Source organism: Diceros bicornis, chromosome 8 (genome assembly GCF_020826845.1).
Source record: "Diceros bicornis minor isolate mBicDic1 chromosome 8, mDicBic1.mat.cur, whole genome shotgun sequence".
Lineage (NCBI taxonomy): Eukaryota > Metazoa > Chordata > Mammalia > Perissodactyla > Rhinocerotidae > Diceros > Diceros bicornis.
Window position 1 is genome coordinate 349,602 of NC_080747.1, and position 18,996 is coordinate 368,597.

Sequence of the window (18,996 nt, forward strand, 5' to 3'; positions counted from 1 at the left end):
AAAAAACAATGCCAATTCTACACAGACTCTTAAAGAAAATTGAAGGAAGGAAATATTTCCCAGCTTATTCTGTAAGGACAGCATTATTCTGACACCAAAGTTTGACAAAGACGTTACAAGAAAAGAAAACTACAGACTAATATCCCTTATGGTCATAGGTACAAAAATTATTTAAAAATTTTTTTTAACAAATTGAATCCAACACTGTATAAAAAGGATAATACAACATGACCAAGTGAGGTTTATCCCAGGAGAGCAAAGTTGGCTTAGCATTTGAAAATTGATCAGTGTAGTTTACACTATTGACAGAGTCAAAAAGAAAGCCAAATGGATCATCTCAATAGATACAGAAAATGCATTTGACAAAATCCAGCATCCATTCCTGATTTTTTTGTGTGTATGTGAGGAAGATCAGTCCTGAGCTAACATCCATGCCAATCCTCCTTTTTTTTTTTTTTTTTTTTTTTGCTGAGAAAGACTGGCCCTGAGCTAACATCCATACCCATCTTCCTCCACTTTATATGGGACACCGCCACAGCATGGCCTGACAGGCGGTGCATCGGTGCGCACCTGGGATCCAAACCCAGGCCACCAGTAGCGGAGTGCGCGCACTTAGCCGCTACATCACGGGGCCAGCCCCACCATTCCTGATTTTTAAAAAAACTGTCAGCAAACTAGGAATAAAATGAAACTTCCTCAACATAATAAGTGCGTCTAGGGCTGGCGCCATGGCTTAGCGGTTAAGTGCGCGCGCTCTACTGCTGGCGGCCCAGGTTCAGATCCCGGGCATGCACCGACGCACAACTTCTCCAGCCATGCTGAGGCCGTGTCCCACATACAGCAACTAGAAGGATGTGCAGCTATGTCGTACAACTATCTACTGGGGCTTTGGGGGAAAAAATAAATAAATAAAATTATGAAAAAAAAATAAGGGCGTCTATGAAAAACCCATAGCTGACATATGGAATAATAAAAGACTAAATGTTTTTCCCCTAAGATCAGGAACAAGCCAAAGTTGTCTAGTCTCAGTTGTCTAGTCTCACCACTTCTATTCAGCACTGTGCTAGAAATTTTAGCCAGTGTAACAAGGCAAGAAAAAGAAATGAAAAGCTTCCAGGTTGAAAAGGAAGAAGTAAAATTGTTCATTTGAAGATGGCAAGATCGTCTACGGCAGAGTCCCCCAACCTTGGCACTGTTGACATTCTGGGCCAGATGGTTCCTTGTTGGGGTGAGGGTGGCGTTGCCCAGTGGGTTGTAGCATGTCTAGCAGCACCCTACTCTGGCCCCTAGACACCACTCTTCACGACCAAAAATGTCTCCAGACGTTGCCAGTATCCTCTGAGGGGCAAATTGCCCTCGGTGGAGAACCACTGCTCTATGGAAAAAGTGGAATCTACAAAAAGAACTACTGGAACTAGTAAGTGAGTTTAGCAAGGTTGCAGGATACAAGATTAATATGCAAAAAATAAATTATATTATTTCTACATAACTAGCAGCAAATATTGGAAGTTGAAATTAGAAAAAAACAGTTACAATAGCATCAAAAATATTAAATACTTGAGATAAATCTAAAAAAATGTGCAAAGTTTATACAATGAAAACTAAAAAACTTTACTGAGACAAATTAAAGACCTTAATAAATGGAGAGATATGCCATATTCTTGGGAGATTCAGAATTGTTAAGACATTAATTCTCAAATTGATCTATAGATTCAATGCAATTCCAGTCAAAATCCCAGTAGACTTTTTTTGTAAAAATTGACACATTGATTCTAAAATTTATTTGGAACTGCAAAGGAGCTAGAATAGCCAAAACAAGTTTGAAGAAGGACAAATTTGAATGGCTTGTATTACCTAACTTCAATACTTACGATAAAGCCACAGAATCAAAATAGTGTGTTAATATAAAGATCAGTAAGTAGATTAATGGAATGAATAAAGAGTCCAGAAATTAGTCCACAAGTATATATACAGTCAATTGATTTTTGACAAAGGAATAAAGGTAGTTGAAGAAACATAGTCTTCAACAAATGATGCTGGAAAAATTGGATATCCATATGTTAACAAAAAGAATGTTAATCTATACCTTGCATCATATACAAAAGTTAACTCAAAATAGGTCATAAATCTAAATGTGAAACCTAAAAGCATAAAACTTCTAGAAAACAATCTATGAGATTTTTTTTGATATGACACCAAGCACAATCCATAAAAGGAACAGATAAATTGGATTTCATCAAAATTAAGAACTTCAGAGCCAGCACTTATGGCCTAGTGGTTCAAGTTCAGTGCTCTCACCGCTTCAGTGGCCCAGGTTCAGTTCCTGGGCGTGGAACCACACCACTCATCTGTGGGTAGCCATGCTGTGGTGGTGGCTCACATAGAAGAACTAGAAGGACCTCCAACTAGAATATACAACTATGCACTGGGGCTTTGGGGAGGAAAAAAAAATTAAGAACTTCAAAATACATTGTTGAAAATGTTGTTCAAGGTGAATGAGTAAACTGGTACATCTATAAAATGGGATATTATTCAATGATGAAAAAGAAGTGAACTGTCAAGCCACAGACAGGCGTGGAGGAACCTTAAATGCATATTGCTAAGTGAAGGAAGCCAGTCTGAAAATGCTGCACACTGTGATTCTAACTACATTACAAGGGAAAATGGGAGATAGTAAGATCAGTGGTTGCCAGGAGTTGTGGAGAGGAGGAAGGGATGAGTCGGCAGGCGGAGCACAGGGGAATTTTAGGGCAGTGAAACTGTTCTGTATGATACTGTGATGGTGAATACGAGTTATCATACATCAAAACCCATAGAACATACAACACAGTGAAATCTAATGTAAACTATGGGCTTAATTTAATAATGATTTATCAGTATTGGCTCATCAGTAGTACCAACTGTACCACACTGATGTAAGCTGTTAATAACGGGAGTGGTGAAAGCATATGTGGAACTCTATACTTTCTGTTCAATTTTTCTGCTAATCGAAACCTCAAAAAATAGTCTGTTAATTTATAAAGTGTATATATATATATGTATAGTTGAGAGAATGAAATTTTCACCCAAACTGGGAAAAAATATTTGCAAATCACATATCTGATAACGTACTTGTATCTGAATATATAAAAATATATGTAAACAAAACATATATATTACATATTATTATATATACATTATATATGTATAAAGAAAAGTACATAATCTCTGCATCATCTTCGCAGTAATTTCCAAGCTCCTGGATGGGCGTACAGGGCCCGTTGTGATCTGGTCCTGGCTTAGTTCCGATCTGTCTCCCATTTCGAGCCTTGTGCTCCAACTTTACCAAACTCCTCACCCTTTGAGCACATCAGGCTCACCCTGTGACACGCACGCACAGTCAGTTCCTTTTTGTCTTTCAATAATCCTCACAGCATTGTTTGAGAATAAAAATAGATATTATATGTAAAGTACTTGGAATGATGCTTGGTACTTAGTAAATGCTTGATAAATGTTACCTGTTGTTCTTGTTGTCATTGTCATCTTGTCATGAATATTTCCAGACTCAGCTCTGGCCTCTCCCATTCTGAGAGCTTTCCCGGACTCAGTCTGTCCAGGAAGCCTCTGTGTCCCCACAGCCCCTGATGTGTCTCTCTCGAGTGTGTCCTGCACTGTTGGGTGACTGTCCTATTCCTGTTTGCCTCTAGTGCCCAGCACAGTGCAGAATGCCCTCCAGGGTCACAAGCCTTCAGTAATCTCCTGTTACATGCATTTTCAGCTTCTTGTTCCCATCAGGATTTTTAAAGTCTTCAGTCTCTTCCATCTTTAAAAAAAAAAAAATCATGCCTCAACTCCATGCTCCTCTACTTTCAGTCTTTTCCTTCATTACCACGAGTCTTAAATTAAAACTTGTATTTGATGAAGGTAACATGTAGCTGACATGTTTTGAACACTTGTATTCTTTCTACCGTGGTAAACTACACATAAAATTTAACATCTTAACCATTTTTTTTTTTTTTTTTGGTGAGGAAGACTAGGCCCTGAGCTAACATCTGTTGCCAATCCTCCTCTTTTTGCTGAGGAAGATTGGCCCTGGGCTAACATCCACGCCCATCTTCCTCTACTTTATATGGGACGCCGCCACAGCATGGCTTGACGAGCGGTGCATCGCTGCATGCCCAGGATCCGAACCCGCAAACCCTGGGCTGCCGAAGCGGAGCATGCTGAACTTAACCACTACACCAGCGGGCTAGCACCCATCTTAACCATTTTTTAAGTGTACAATTCAGTGACATTAACTGCATTCACATAGTTATGCAGCCATCACCAGCATCCATCTGCAGAACTCTTCATCTTGCAAAACTGAAACTGTTCTATTAAACAATAACTCCCTATTCCTCCCTCTGCCCCCCAGCCCCTGCCAACCACCATTCTACTCTCTGTCCCTATGAATTTGACTGCTCCAGAGACTTCATGTAAGTGGGATCATACAGTATTTGTCCTTTTGTGACTGGCTTATTTCATTTAGCGTAGTGTCCTCAATGTTCATCTATGTTGTAATGTGTGAGAATTTCTTTCCTTTTTAAGGCTGAATGAGATTCCTTGTATGTATGCATGTACCACATTTTGTTTAGAGGTTCATCAAATGATGGACACTTGGGTTGCTTCCACCTTTTGGCTATTGTGAATAATGTTGCTGTGAACACTGTTGTACAAATATCTCTTCAAGTCTCTGCTTTGAGTTGAGTATATACCCAGAAGTGGAATTGTTAGATCTTGGTAATTCTATGTTTAATTTTTTGAGGAACTTCCGTACTGTTTTCCACAGCTGCTGCACCATTTCACACTCCGGTGCACAAGAGTCCCAATTTCCCCAATCCTCGCCGACACCTGTCGTTGTCCGTTACTTGTTTTTATCATAGCCGCCCTGGAGGGTGACTGCCTCGTGGTCTTGATTTGCTTTCCCTAATGCGCCTCGTGATGTTGAACATCTTCTCGTGTGCTTATTGGCTAATAGTATATCTTCTTTGGAGAAATGTCATGCATATCCTTTGCCCATTTTTTGAAACGGTTGTCTTTTTTTTTTATTGATGTCATAATAGTTTATAACATTGTGAAATTTTAGTTGTACATTATTGTTTGTTAGTCACCATGTAAATATGTACCTTCACCCCTTGTGCCCACCCCTCAACCCCCTTCCCCCGGTAACCACCAAACTGTTCTCTCTGTCAGCGTGTTAGTTTATCTTCCACATATGAGTGAACTCATGCGGTGTTTGTCTTTCTCTGTCTGGCTTATTTTGCTTAACATAATACCCTCTAGGTCCATCCATGTTGTTGCAAATGGGACGATTTTGTCTTTTTTTATGGCTGAGTAGTACTCCATTGCATGTATATACCACATCTTCTTGATCCAGTTATCAGTAGAGGGACACTTGGGTTGCTTCCGCTTCTTGGCTATAGTGAATAATGCTGCAGTAAACATAGGGGTGCGTAAGCCTCTTTGGATTGTTGATTTCAGGTTCTTTGGATAAATCCTCAGTTGTGGGATAGTTGGATCATAAGGTATTTCTATTTTTAATTATTTGAGGAATCTCCATACTGTTTTCCATAGAGGCTGCACCAGTTTGCATTCCTACCAGCAGTGAATTAGGGTTTCCGTTTCTCCACAACCTCTCTAACATTTGTTATTTTTTTGTCTTGGTGATTATGGGTTGTCTTTTTATTGTTGAGTTGTAAAATTCTTTATATATTTTGGATGCTAGACCTTTATCAGATATGATTTGCAAATATTTTCTCCCATTCTGTGGATTGTCTTTTTGCTTTCTTAATAGTATCCTTTGAAGCACAAAAGTTAAAATTTTGATGAAACTCCAGTTTATCTGTTTTTATTGTTGTTGCTTAAGAATTCTTTGCCAAATGCAAGGCCATGGAGATTTTCTCCAGTGTTTAAGCTCTTACATTTACATCTGTGATCCATTTTTTTTTTAATTTTTTGTTTATTGCAGTAACATTGGTTTATAACATTGTAAAAATTTCAGGTGTACATCATTGTACTTCTATTTCTGCATAGATTACATCATGTTCTCCACCAAAATACTAATTACAACCCATCACCACACACATGTACCGAATTATCCCTTTCACCCTCCTCCCTCCCCCATTCCCCTCTGGTAACCACCAATCCAATCTCTGTCCCTATGTGTTTGTTTATTGTTGTTATTATCTACTACTTAATGAAGGAAATCATGCGGTATTTGACCTTCTCCCTCTGACTTATTTCACTTTGCATTATACCCTCTAGTGATCCATTTTTAATTAATTTTTGTATGTTGTATGAGGTGGGATCCGACTTCATTCTTTTGCATGTGGATATCCAGTTGTCCCAGCACCATTTGTTGAAAAGACTATTCTTTCCCCATTAAATGGTCTTGGTACCCTTGTCAAAAATCAGTTAGCCATAAATGTAGTAGTTTACTTCTGAACTCTCAGTTCTCTTCCATTGATCTACATGTCTATATATATGCCAGTACTGTGCTGTCTTGATTACCATGGCTTTGTACCAAGTTTTGAAATTGAGAAGTGTGAGTCCTCCAACTTCTTTCTTCTTTTTCAAGATTGTTTTGGCTAAACCTTAGATAGCCAAGGGTTCCTTACATTTCCATATGAATTTTAGGGTCAGCTTGTCAATTTCTGCATCGGAGGAATTTTTTTTTTTTTTTTTTTTGGTGAGGAAAATCAGCCCTGAGCTAACATCCATGCTAATCCTCCTCTTTTTGCTGAGGAAGACCGGCTCTGAGCTAACATCTATTGCCAATCCTCCTCCTTTTTTTTTTTCCCCAAAGCCCCAGTAGAGAGTTGTACATCATAGTTGCACATCCTTCTAGTGGCTGTATGTGGGACGCGGCCTCAGCATGGCCGGAGAAGCGGTGCGTCGGTGCACACCCGGGATCCGAACCCGGGCCACCAGTAGCGGAGCGTGCGCACTTAACCGCTAAGCCACGGGGCCGGCCCTGCATCGGAGGAATTTTGATAGGGATTGCATCGAATCCGTAGATCAATTTGGGAAGTATTGCCATCTTAACAATATTAAGTCTTCCAGTCCATGAACAGATGGTGTCTTTCCATTTATGGAGGTGTTCTTTAATCTCTTTCAACAATGTTTTGTACTTCCTTTGTTAAATTTGTTCCTAAGAATTTTTGATGCTATTATAAATGTAATTGTTTTCTTAAACTTATGTTCAGATTGGTTATTCCTAGTGTATAGGAATGCAGGTGGTTTTTGTGTATTGACTTTGTTTCCTGCAACCTTGCTGAGCTTATTTATTATTTCTAATAGTTTTTTTTCTATGGATTCCTCAGGATTTTCTACATACAGAATCACATTATCTCCAAATAGAGATGGTTTTACTTCTTCCTTTCCTGTCTGTATACCTTCTGTCTCATTTCTTGCCTAATTGCCCTCGCTAGAATCTCCAGGACAGTGTTGAAGAGCAAACATCCTCATCTTGTCCCTGATCTTAGGGGGAAAGCATTCAGTCGTTCACCATTGAGTGTGACGTTAGCTGTGGCTTTTCATAGATACCCTTTATCAGGAAAGGAAGTTTCCTTCCTAGTTTGTTCCTAGTTTGTTCCTAGTTTGTTGAATGTTTCTATCATGAAGAGTGTTGGATTTTGTCAAATGCCTTTCTGCATCTATTGAGATGATTGTTTGGTTTTTGTCCTTTATTCTATTGATATAGTGTAATGCAGTAATTGACTTTTGATTTTAAACCAACCTTGCATTCTTAGAATAAACCTACTTGGTCATGGTATATAATCCTTTTTGTATGTTGCTAGATTCCATTTGTTAACATTTTGTTGAGGATTTTTGTGTCTGTATTCAATATTTACTGATTTTTTAAAATAAAGTTTAATTGAAAAAACTTAAACATACAAAAAGTCTAGAAAACAATATAACAGACATCTGTTTCCCCAAATTAATCAGTGCCTAAAGAAACACCAGCTACTTTTGTCTTATTTTTCTCAGAATGCTCTCCTTTCCTCTCCCACCCTTCCCCTGCTCTCTCCTCTTGTCTCTCTCTCCCTCCCTTTTGAGAAGTAAGGTATGGGAGTCCAGTGCTGGCCAAGATGGAGTAAGCCCCTTACAGGCTCTCTCTCCTGCTGATTACAGGTAAAGACTCTGGAAAAAATGTTAAAAGAAAAAGTATGCAAATGCTGATAGACTGGGAGGGGAGTCGAAACTTGGGGCAGTGACCTGCAGTGTGAGTTTTCCTCTTTCTCTCATGGCTGTGACCCTAGGCCAGCTCCCAGTTGTGGGCTGTGCTCTGGGGGCTGCTGCACAGGCAGCAAAAACTCCAAGAGAAACCCCCATCCTTCTGCCTAGAGGAACTGTGAAAGTGCCCTACAGGCAGGAGTGTGTGAGGGAAAAGCAAAGGAGCTGGAATAATCAAAACCATTTTGAAGAAGAAGAAAAGGTTGGAGGGCTCAGTTCACCAGATAGCAAGACTTAGTATGAAGCTGTAATCAAGACTGTGTGATATTGGTGAAGGATAGGTACGTAAGCAGTGGATCAGAATAGATACTCCCAAAATAGACCCACACAAATATGGTCAGCTAATTTTTGACCAAGGTGCAAAGGCAATTCAGTGGAGAAAGGATAGTCTCTTCAATAAGTGGTATTGGAATAATCAGGCATCCATCTGCAAAAATGGAAACTTGACTGTACCCTGCATGTTACATAAAAATGAACTCAATTCAATCATAGACCTAAAGTAAAACCAAAAACTTTTTAAACTTCTAGAAGAAAACAGAAAATCTTTGTGATCTTGGGTTAAGCAAAGCATTGTTGGATATGACACCAAAAGAGTGATCCATAAAAGAAAAGTTGATCAGTTGAACTTCATCAAAATTTAAAACTTCTCATCTCCTAGAGACTGGTAAACCAATGAAAGACAAGCCACAGACTTCGAGAAAATATTTGGAAATTATGTAATCTAACAAAGGACTTTTAACCAGATTATATAAAGAACTCTCAAAACTCAATAAGAATGCAAATAACCACCCCAAAAAAGTGAACCAAAGATTCTAACAGACACTGTGCCACAAAAGATATACAGATAAAAAGTAGGCACATGAAAACGCCCAATTAGTCCCTAGAGAAATGCAAATTAAAACCACGTGATAACTGCACGTCTATTAGTAGAGGTAAAATGAAAAATTAATTTTTTTAAAAACCCCACCAAACCAAGTGCTGAGAGGATGAGGAGCAGTTGCAATTCTTATAGACAGCTGGTGGGAATGCAAAATGGCACAGCCACTTGGTACACGGTTTGGCAGTTTCCTATAAGGTTAAACATATGACTCAGCAGACTGAGGTCTTTACCTAAGAGAAATACAAACATGTTTACCCAAATATCTGTGTGCAAATATTTATAGTGGCTTTATTCAAAACTGTCAAAAACTGGGCTGGCTGGCGCAGCGGTCAAGTGCATGCACTCCGCTTCAGTGGCCCGGGGTTCGCACGTTCGGATCCCGGGCTCACACCAACACACTGCTTGTCAAGCCATGCTGTGGCGGCGTCCCATACAAAGTAGAGGAAGATGGGCACAGATGTTAGCCCAGGGCGGGTCTTCCTCAGCAAAAAAGAGGAGGATTGGCATCAGATGTTAGCTCAGGGCTGATCTTCCTCACAAAAAAAAAAACAAAAACTGTTAAAAACTGAAAACAACCCACATTTTCCAGCTGGTGGATGGATGAACAATAGGTACATCCATACAGTGGAGTCAACTACACAGCAGTAAAAACATATTGTTGATACTCCCGAAACATGGATGACTCTCAGATGCATTGTGCTGTGTGAAAGAAGCTGGACTCAAGAGGCTCCCTGGTGCGCGGGCCCCGTGGCTTAGCGGTTAAGTACTCGCGCTCTGCTACTGGCGGCCCGGGTTCGGATCCCGGGCGTGCACCGACGCACTGCTTCTCCGGCCATGCTGAGGCCGCATCCCACATACAGCCACTAGAAGGATGTGCAACTATGACATACAACTATCTACTGGGGGGCTTTGGGGGAAAAAAAGGAGGAGGATTGGCAATAGATGTTAGCTCAGAGCCGGTCTTCCTCAGCAAAAAAAAAAGAGGAGGATTAGCACGGATGTTAGCTCAGGGCTGATCTTCCTCACAAAAAAAAAAAAAACCTCCCTGGGGCACGAGTCCATTTATGGGACAGTCTGGAAAAGGCAAAATGAAGTAACGGAAAACAGCGGTCTCCAGGGTTTGGGGTGGAAGAAGGCTTGACCGCAAAGGGACTTCTCAGGGACAGAACTGCTTTGTGATTGTGGTTACATACTTGTGTACATTTGTCAAAAAGTCATAGAACTGTCACCAGAAGGAGTGATTTTTACTGCATGTAAACTTTAAAAAGTGAATAAAGCGAGAAATAAGTTTGAGGTACAGCTAAAAGCTAGGGCCCCATTCCCACCCCGTGTTCCTCCTGCCCTGCCTGGGTCCTGGCAGTGCTGTCCTGAAGTTGTGAATGTTGTTCTTATTTGTGTTTTTGTATTACTGTGTGTGTTTGTAAAATCATAGGAAGACGGATGGTGGTTTTATGTGTTTCAAACATTTACATAAATGGTACAATACTATATGTATCTTTCTGGAACTTTATTCCTCTCAACATTGTGTTTCTGAGTTTTCTGTGTGTGGAACTAGTTCATCTATTTTCACTTCCTGTCTTAGCCTGCTCGGCTGCCATAACAGAATGCTGCAGATGGCAGGGCTTCCACAACAGGAATTTATTTCTCACAGTGCTGGAGGCTGGACGTCTGAGGTCAGGGTGGTGGCCAGTTTGGTTCCTTGAGGGCCAGCTTCCTGGCCTGCAGACACCGCCTCTGCTGTGTGCTCACAAGGGGCGGGGGGGGGGGTTGCTCTGTTCTCTTCCTTTTCTCATAAGGGCATTAATCCGGTCATGGGTCACTGCCCTCATAATCACCTCCCAAGGCCCCACCTCCTGAAACCATCCCACTGGGCTAGCGCTTCAACACATGAGCATTTGGGACACAGACGTTCAGTCCATGGCTCCTTGAGCCGGTTCACGCAGCATATGATCGTTTGTTCCCTGGGAGTCAGTCAGAATGTTGTGGACTTTCATTGTTAACATAACCCGTGCTCCAGGGCAGATCCTGTACGTCCCCATTTCCTCGTGCACACACCTGAGAGCACCCCTGGAAGGAGATTTGCCTTCTGTAGGGTTTGTGCATTGCAGCTTTGTTAACTCCCTTGTCTTCAGAGACTGTGGCGTCCCTGCACCCTCTGCCCTGCTCATGTTAACTGGCCTCCACACCCACTTCCTGCTGCTTTGCCAGGGTCAGCAGTGTCCTCCTCAGGGTAAAACCCAGGGGACCCTTTCCCTTCCCATCTTCCTTCATCTCGGAAGGTTTGCCACTCAGGCCACCCATCCTCACGATGCCCTCTCCCCTGAACAGCTGAGAGCCTCAGTTGTCCTGCGCTCTGGACACTCCTCATGCTCCTTCCCAGGTGCGTCTCCCTCCACCAGCCCCGAGATCCCCAGGGAGTCTTGGCCATGGCCCCTTCTATCATCACCGTCTCCTGCCATCTTATCCTCTCTGATAGTGTTTGCTGGTAACTAGTCTCCAGCCCCAGCCCCAGTCTCTTTCCTGACCTGTAGACACCGAGTCCACTGCCCGCAGCACCTCCACTGGGGCGGTCTAAGGTGCCTTCTCTGACCTGTAGATGCTGCATGCACCACCCGCAGCGCCTCCACAGCAGAGCCCTGCAAACTCTGTGAATGGGCCACTCTGACAGTGACTCTACTGGCTTTGGTTAGAATCCAAAGACCGCAGGGCTGCCCCGTGCAACTGGAGTTCCAGCCACGGTGCCTCCGACCATCCCAGCCACACCTGAACTCTGATCCCAGGAGGTGCCAGGGTCTCTTCTGCCTAGAACCCCCAGTACCTGGCATCTCACTTGTCTTCTCAGACTCATCTCAATGTCCAGGGAGCTCTGTGCTCAGGGGTGTTTGCTGGCTGTGCCCGGCCCAGCTCCCCACGTGGGCTGACATCAGGACCCCTCGCCAGCAGGAGGAGTGAGAGCGCCATCCACTGGTGCTGGCAGATTCGCAGCCAGAGTGTCAGCTGTTTCCTACACAGGAAATGGACAGACACTAGCCCTGCACGGCTGGGGCAGGGCTCTGGAGCCAGGACGTTTAGCATAGTCCTCTGGGACTCGGGCCTACAGAGCTTCCCACATTTCGGATGAGAATGTCTAACAGTACAGCATCTGGGGTTGGGGTCAAGGGTTTTAGGCCCATTACCTGGTGACATGGTGTGTAGAGCACACACCATATGTCATATGTGCCTTCTCTTGCCTCTCCTGTCTCTAGAGGGGTAAACTGAGGCAAGAGTGTGTCTCCCAGATCACAGTGTTTAGCAGTGACATGGCACTCTTCCAGGAGGCTGGAAATACAGGAGCTCCCTGGGAGAGGATAGCTAGGCAAGGACCCTTCCCGCCCCTCAGGGCAAATTCTTTCAGTTACCACCAAGCCCCTACCAGAGAGGGCGTGCCTCCTCCCAGGCCCTGCCCCACCCTGCAATATGACTGAAGCCAACAGAGGCAGACCTCCAGGAGCACCCTCGCATGCTCAGAACTATGCTTCTTCCCAGGCCTCGCCATGTCCGCGCCCCAGACACCAGAGTCAGCCCTTGATGCGCGGGAAGACTCCTCCACAGCCACAAGGGAAGAGGATGCTGCCGATGGGATCCAGCACTCCCATCGCATGCTCAGCTTCAGCGATGCACTGCTGTCTATCATCGCCACCGTGATGGTCTGTGTAGGGGTCCCACCCAGCTCAGAGCCTGTCCCCACCCAGAGCCGCCACACCCTCTGGAGGCAGCCTTCTGGTAGAGCCAGCCCAGTGCAGACCCTGACCGGAGTCTCAGGAGCATCTTGAGCTCCCCGATGCCCTTCAGGCAGCTGGGAGGTTGGAGGGAGCAGCCCAGGACTGACCCGAGTCCCCAAAACCATGGCATCTGAGGAGCGGGCAGTGCCCAGCCCAAGAACTGTCCCTCAGTTCTTTTTGTGTCTTTGTTCTGTAGATCCTGCCTGTGACCCACACGGAGATCTCCCCGGAACAGGTACTTGGGGACCGTCTGCAGCGTCTAGTGAGGGTGAGAGTCCAGGAGACTCACTTAGTCCATTAGCCCAAATCTGGGCTCCATTTGGGGCACACTTGGCTGGAGGGGTGGGGCAGGGCGAGGTCATCTGCTGCTTCTCCCAGAGACACCGCTCAGCCTGTCCTGGCTGTGAACAAAGGCAGAGGAGAGACTCAAGAACAGGCTAAGAAAGGGGTTTCCTGAGCCCCTGTGCCGGCAGGCTGGTTTCCCTGTGAAGGGAATGCAGCAAGCATCACAGGGGAGCTCCCCTGGGGTCTCTGCTCTGTCGTCCCTGGAGTGTCTCCTGGAGTGTCCCTTGTGGTAGGTGCTTGGGGAGCAGAGGGCGGCTTGCCTGCCCGACCAGCGGGCGCAGTGGCTGGCAGCCTCAGGGCGAGATGCTCCCACCTGGGCCTGCTCAATGCAGAAGAACGTGTGGGTTTTATCATGGAAGTGAGTGGGGAACAGGGTTTTCTCTAGCAGAGTGTCCATTTATAGCCGATTTGGAATATTTCCGTTTTATAAGTAAGATAGTGACACAGCACCTTAGAAGCTGGACGTGATTTGGAAGACATTTGGCAGTCTCTAGGCATGCATATGTGAGCGTGCCTTGCTCGGCCTCCTTGGTGTGAGTAGGGTATCATCTCAAGGCACAGAGAAGCGAGGATGCGCACGGCTGTGGTCGGCTCTGGTCCCAACACGTGCTCTCAGCCCGGATGCCACTGGGAGGCATGGCAGCTGCTGAGAGTTTCACTTTTTCATCTGTGAAAAGGTGGTAACAACACCTCTCAAGGGTTTTGATGAAAATTACATGGATATGCAGGTTGAGCCTGGCATTGGCAGGGGCACACAGTGCAGTGAGTAGAGGGCCCAGTGCTACTTCCTCTGCTCCAGAGCCACCCCCTCCCCAAGGGCCCTCAGGAAAGCTGTGTCCCCACTGGAGGCGTCAGTGCTTGCCAGGCTGTGCCTGCTCCAGAACATTCTGGGGAGGGCTTGGGACAGGCTGGCGACCTCACTGCCAGGTTTCAGGAAGGGTTGTAGGTGTTCAAGCATGAGATGAGGAAGTCACACAAGAAAGCATGTGAGACCAAACCTCCTCACTTCTCTGCAGTTACGGTCATCTTTTTGGAGATTATAACTTTTTATTGAGCAATCATCTCTCTGTATGTGCTAATTGGTTCACGGAGCGAGCTCAGAGCCAGAAAGTTCCGCGTGGTCTGGCGACTCCTTCAGACGGGACATTCCTGGGACACGTGAGCTTCCTGAGGAAGTGCCGGCAGGCGCTCTTCCTGACACGAAGGCAATTAGTCAAGACCTGGAAAGGCTAGTGATTCAAAAACCATGACCACTCGATGAAATACTGGGTCGCTGGGTCAGAGACCCACGTGCAGATAAAGAGCCAACAAAAGTGGCAAAGCAGTCAGCTTTCCATTTTGAGTTTTCGCTGGTAGAGCGTGAAATCCCTCCTCATGATTTCAAGGCCCGGGCTTTGTGTGGAGCCCGTTTCCCCCTCGACTCCAGTCACCTCGGACCTGGGGGAGGAGCCACTGCCCCCTCACAGGCTTCACAGCTATTTTGGAATCGGAATCGTTCTGGCAACGCTGTCGACTCACTGCGTGGCAGCAAGGCCCGTGGCCACTCTGCTCCGGCCTGGGAGCGGCTCAAGGAGAATCTCTGCCTTGAGCTGGCATTTAGCGTAGAACTCCACACAAGACCACAAATACATATCTATGGGATGTGGTGATCGGCGCCGTGGAGAAGGGTGTGGGCCTCAGTGTCAGGGAGACGGGAGGGCTCAGGGACAGGCGGGGTAGAGACTGAGCCAAGAAGGGCAGGCGGGAACCTCTCAGGCTTTGGGGTCTCAGTGCCTGGGGTGGGTCGCCAGCTGCCGTGGCATGAAGCGGTCTTGATTGCCATGCTCTTCTGTTCCAGCCATTTGACAAAAGTATACAGAAACTTCTAGCAACCAGGATTGCCGTCTACCTGATGACGTTTCTCATCGTGACCGTGGCCTGGGCAGCACACACGAGGTACGGGGTTGGGCCGGGGCTTTTCCAGGCCGAGGTCTGCATCTTTGTGGTTCTTTCAGTGCATGCACCCGGCAGGTTCAGCCCCAGCCTGGCCGAGGGTCAGCGAGGCAGCGAGTGTGCACTCAAGGCGCTGACAAGATGCCTGTTGTTGGGGTGTCTAGGTGTCTTCACCTCCTGAGCTGAGTCCCAAGGAGGTTGGGTCAGTGGGCTGCCCCTCCCCACCCGTCACCCCAGAGTTCTTGCCCCCAGCCTCCACTTCCTCATCTGCTCACGGCAATGACAGGGCTTACCACCCCAGGACCTGGGACAATGGAACAAGGTGACATGCTCACACAGGCACACGCTTGTCAGGTCCGGGCCGGGCACATCACTGCTGCCTGCTAGACCCTAGAGAGTACACGGGCAGGCCACGGGAAGGGCTGGGAGCCAGCGCCCTCTGCTCCCCTGTAGCTCTGCACGGTGTGCACGGCCCTTTCATCCTGGTGCGGGGACTCTGGGGAGGAGGATGAGGCTTTGGGACAGGTGCTCAAAGGCCTGAGCTTCCTGTTCAGGAGGAAAAGGTTCCTTAGGATCTGAAGGGGAACAGGGCCCCAGAGCTACAGGCCGGGAGGGCACCCATGGACAGAGCTGGGGTGGGCATGGGTACTGATGTCCTCGGTTAACAGTCACCCCTTGTCCCACTGGGCTGCTGGGGGAGCAGGAGAACTCGGGAGCCGTTGAGGCATTGGCAGCTGCGTTAAAAGTGTCTCACCATTTTACGTCACATACTTGTTTCCAGCAAAGTGACTGTTTGTGGTGGGGACAGGTGATCCTCTTTAAAGCCTTAGGGGAGGGCTTTTCTCTCCCACCTCCCTTGTTCACGGAGAGCAAGCAGGCCCATGGACTGGCAGGAGCCAGGGGGGCCACGGCCGCCCTCTGTCTGGTCCTGCTGGTGGCCGTGCAGGCTGCTGGTGTGGCCAGCTCCCCATCAGACCAGCAGTGTGGACAGGGCCATGCAGCACCTCATTTGTGCACTGGCTCATCAAAGGCCACACCAGCTGCTGGAGGCCCTGGCTCCTGGGCGTGGCACAGATCTGCCCTGGGCCCTCCCAGCTGTGCCCCTCTCCCAGGGCTCAGGGGTCGCCAGTGGCACTACCGTCTATAGAGGACATGGCCTCTTCCCCTGACTTTCAGCAAAGTGCACAGCCCACAGCCAGCCCAGACCCCTGGCTAGATGCAGACCACCCAAGTACAGGGACCAAGGCCTGCTGAGCGCAGCCCAGGAGAGGGTCAGAGGCCTGGGGAGCCGTGGAGGGGCTGGCCAGGAGGGCGGGGTTGGGAGAAGGATTTTGTTTCCAGTCCCGAGGGGACCCTTGGTGAGCTCTGCTCCTGCCCCGGACTCCCCGTGTAGTTCTCTGTTCACGCTCTCCTGCTTCTGTCATCTCTGTTTTTGATGCTGTGAGACCATGTTTTATCCAAGACACATCTTTTCCTGTTTGTCTTGAATTGTTTAGATTGTTCCAAGTTGTTGGGAAAATAGATGATACGCTTGCCCTGCTCAACCTGGTGAGTTATTCCTTTCATTTCTGGGAGATGACTGTGTTGTAGCTCCACGCCCCCCAGGAGGACAGCATGTGACGTCAGTTTCTCTGGGGCCCCTGGGTGTGCAGAGCCTGGAATCTGTCCACTCCCGGGCCCTCAAATGGTCTTCCCTGGGGGCACCACTGAGAAGATGAGCCCCCTCCCCTCCCCGTCGTGCAGGCAAGGGCACGTGCTTCCTCGGGGTCTGACAGTGATGTCCTTCTGGGGTGGGGCACTGCCAGCCAGCCCCCTGGGCAACGTGGGCCTGAGTGGCCTGCCTGCCTGCCCTCCTCCCTCCCCCTCCTTCCCAGGCCTGCATGATGACCATCACCTTCCTACCATTCACGGTAAGTAACCGCAGTTTCCTCTACCAGTCCCCTTAAGGCCTCGCTGAGTGCCACCCTGGGTCCACTTCTGCTGGGCTGGAGGACTCAGAACCTAAGATGTTCCCTCCTCAGAAACTCAGACCAGCTGGGTAGTCTAGGGCCTGGACCACACAGTTGCAAAGAGGAGAGAAAGTTCTGGGGAAAGGGCGTACCTGGGGTTTCTAGGCTGGGTGGAGGAGGGGAGGCATCCAGCAGCCCCGAGCAGGGCTTGCAGTGCCAGAGACACCAGCCTGGGTCTCCTGGGGCCCGATGAGGGGCATCCCCTCTGTACTCACTGATGCTCCCAGCTCCTGCCTGGCCCCCCTGTCCACGGCCTCCTGGCTGTCCCAGGCTCGTCCCCAGCATGTGGTGCCACGCACTTCCTTGTCTGACAGCTCCCCACAGCTTGGTCTCCCCATTCACACCTGCCCCAGCTCACTCTGGATTCTGAGTGAGACCAGCGGTCTGAGCTCACAGGGCTGTGCATCACAGAGAACTGGGATTTGGGGAATTCTTTATGAATCTGATGATATTTCAGCTTGAAAGGCTTAAAGCATTCCATAGGATTGCTCTCATGGGAAGGGGACACCCCCAGAGCTCTGGCTGCCCCCACCCTGAGACAGCTCTACTGCTGAACAGCCCAGCTGAGATGCAGGAGGCTCACAGGCCTGGTGCTCTGGGGCCCTGCAGAACCTGGTTTCATGTGTCTTTTGGCTGCAGTTTTCCTTAATGGTGACCTTCCCGGAGGTGCCTCTGGGTATCTTCCTATTCTGTGTGTGTGTGATCGCCATCGGGGCCGTGCAGGTAGGACCCCAGGCCTGCCTTTCCCTCCCCACATAGTCTCCTCTTGGAGCACGTGTTGTGCTCGTGTTCTCGGGTAGCACGTGGCCTGCCGGCTGCGATGAAAGCTGTGTAGACAGGGTGCCCATGTGGAGCACCTGCCGGAGCCACAGCCAGACACATGGAGATGCTCGGAGCCTGAGCTTCCTGTGCTGACGTGGAGGGAGGGCAAAATGGGGCCGCCCAGCGTCCTCAGGTGCTGGGCAGGTGGGGCAGCCCTGAGACCCCCACATGCGGTCCTGGGAGCCAAGCAGGGGCCCCTGTCCCCTCTCCACCCCCAGCATCCCACTGTGAGCCTCACAGCAGAACCCTACCTCTCTGGGGTCCCCACCCACGGCCCCTGCATGTGTGTGTGGGAGGAAGGGGTCACCAGCCAGAGGCCTCTGCTCGTGCCCTGCAGCCCGCCTCTCCCACAGGCGCTGATCGTGGTATATGCGTTCCACTTCCCCCACCTCCTGAACCCCCAGATAGAGCGCTCCACCCACAGGGCCCTCTACCGGCAGCACGTCCTAGGCATCATCCTCCGAGGCCCGGCCTTATGCTTCGCTGCGGCTGGCTTCTCCCTGTTCTTCTACCCCGCGGTGAGTGGGGGAGTGGAGGAGGGGAGGTGACCACTGGGGGAGCAGACACCCCCAGGAGGGTGGGGAGGGGGCGGCGCACAGAGGAGCGAGCCAGTCTGCGTGGGAGAGGGCCAGGGCTGTGCCAGGGTCACCCAGGGGCCACTGGGCAGCGAGCAGCCCGGCCCCCAGGATGCCAAGGAGTGCGGCTGGAGGGAGGAGGCCCTGGGACCCGCTCTCGAGGTGAGGAGTTGCTGCCCTAGGATCCAGGCCCGCATGAGGAAATGCGTCATCAGAGGAGGGGCAAAGTGCCAGCTGCTGTGACTCATTCCCCCGTTTCCCCAAGTGGGCGCAGCTCGAAGACGCAAGGATGCCTGGAGTGGGGCTATGCTTGTTTCCTTGGTGGACAGGAACCTGCACGAAGTTGCCAGCACAGCCAGCACCACACAGCTTCTGGGTGGGGGTCGGAGCTGCGCTGTCTTGACGAGGGACACCCCCAG

The 18,996-nt window shown here is 48.3% G+C and overlaps 1 protein-coding gene across 7 annotated transcripts in view; it reads left to right on the forward strand.

Moving 5' to 3' along the window:
* TMEM175 (transmembrane protein 175) overlaps positions 1-18,996 on the forward strand; it is a 29,529-nt gene that overhangs the window by 3,942 nt on the left and 6,591 nt on the right. For 2 of the 7 annotated variants that reach the window (XM_058546500.1, XM_058546501.1), the window contains exons 2-8: positions 12,659-12,819; positions 13,091-13,162; positions 15,077-15,174; positions 16,668-16,719; positions 17,046-17,081; positions 17,820-17,903; positions 18,356-18,520. In XM_058546500.1, coding sequence (XP_058402483.1) covers positions 12,667-12,819; positions 13,091-13,162; positions 15,077-15,174; positions 16,668-16,719; positions 17,046-17,081; positions 17,820-17,903; positions 18,356-18,520 — 660 coding nt within the window. In that variant the 5' untranslated portion in view covers positions 12,659-12,666. Of the gene's footprint in view, positions 1-4,393; positions 4,455-10,926; positions 12,820-13,090; positions 13,163-15,076; positions 15,175-16,667; positions 16,720-17,045; positions 17,082-17,819; positions 17,904-18,355; positions 18,521-18,996 lie in introns of those variants that run through there. The other 5 variants (XM_058546498.1, XM_058546496.1, XM_058546497.1 and 2 more) reach the window with 5 other exon arrangements.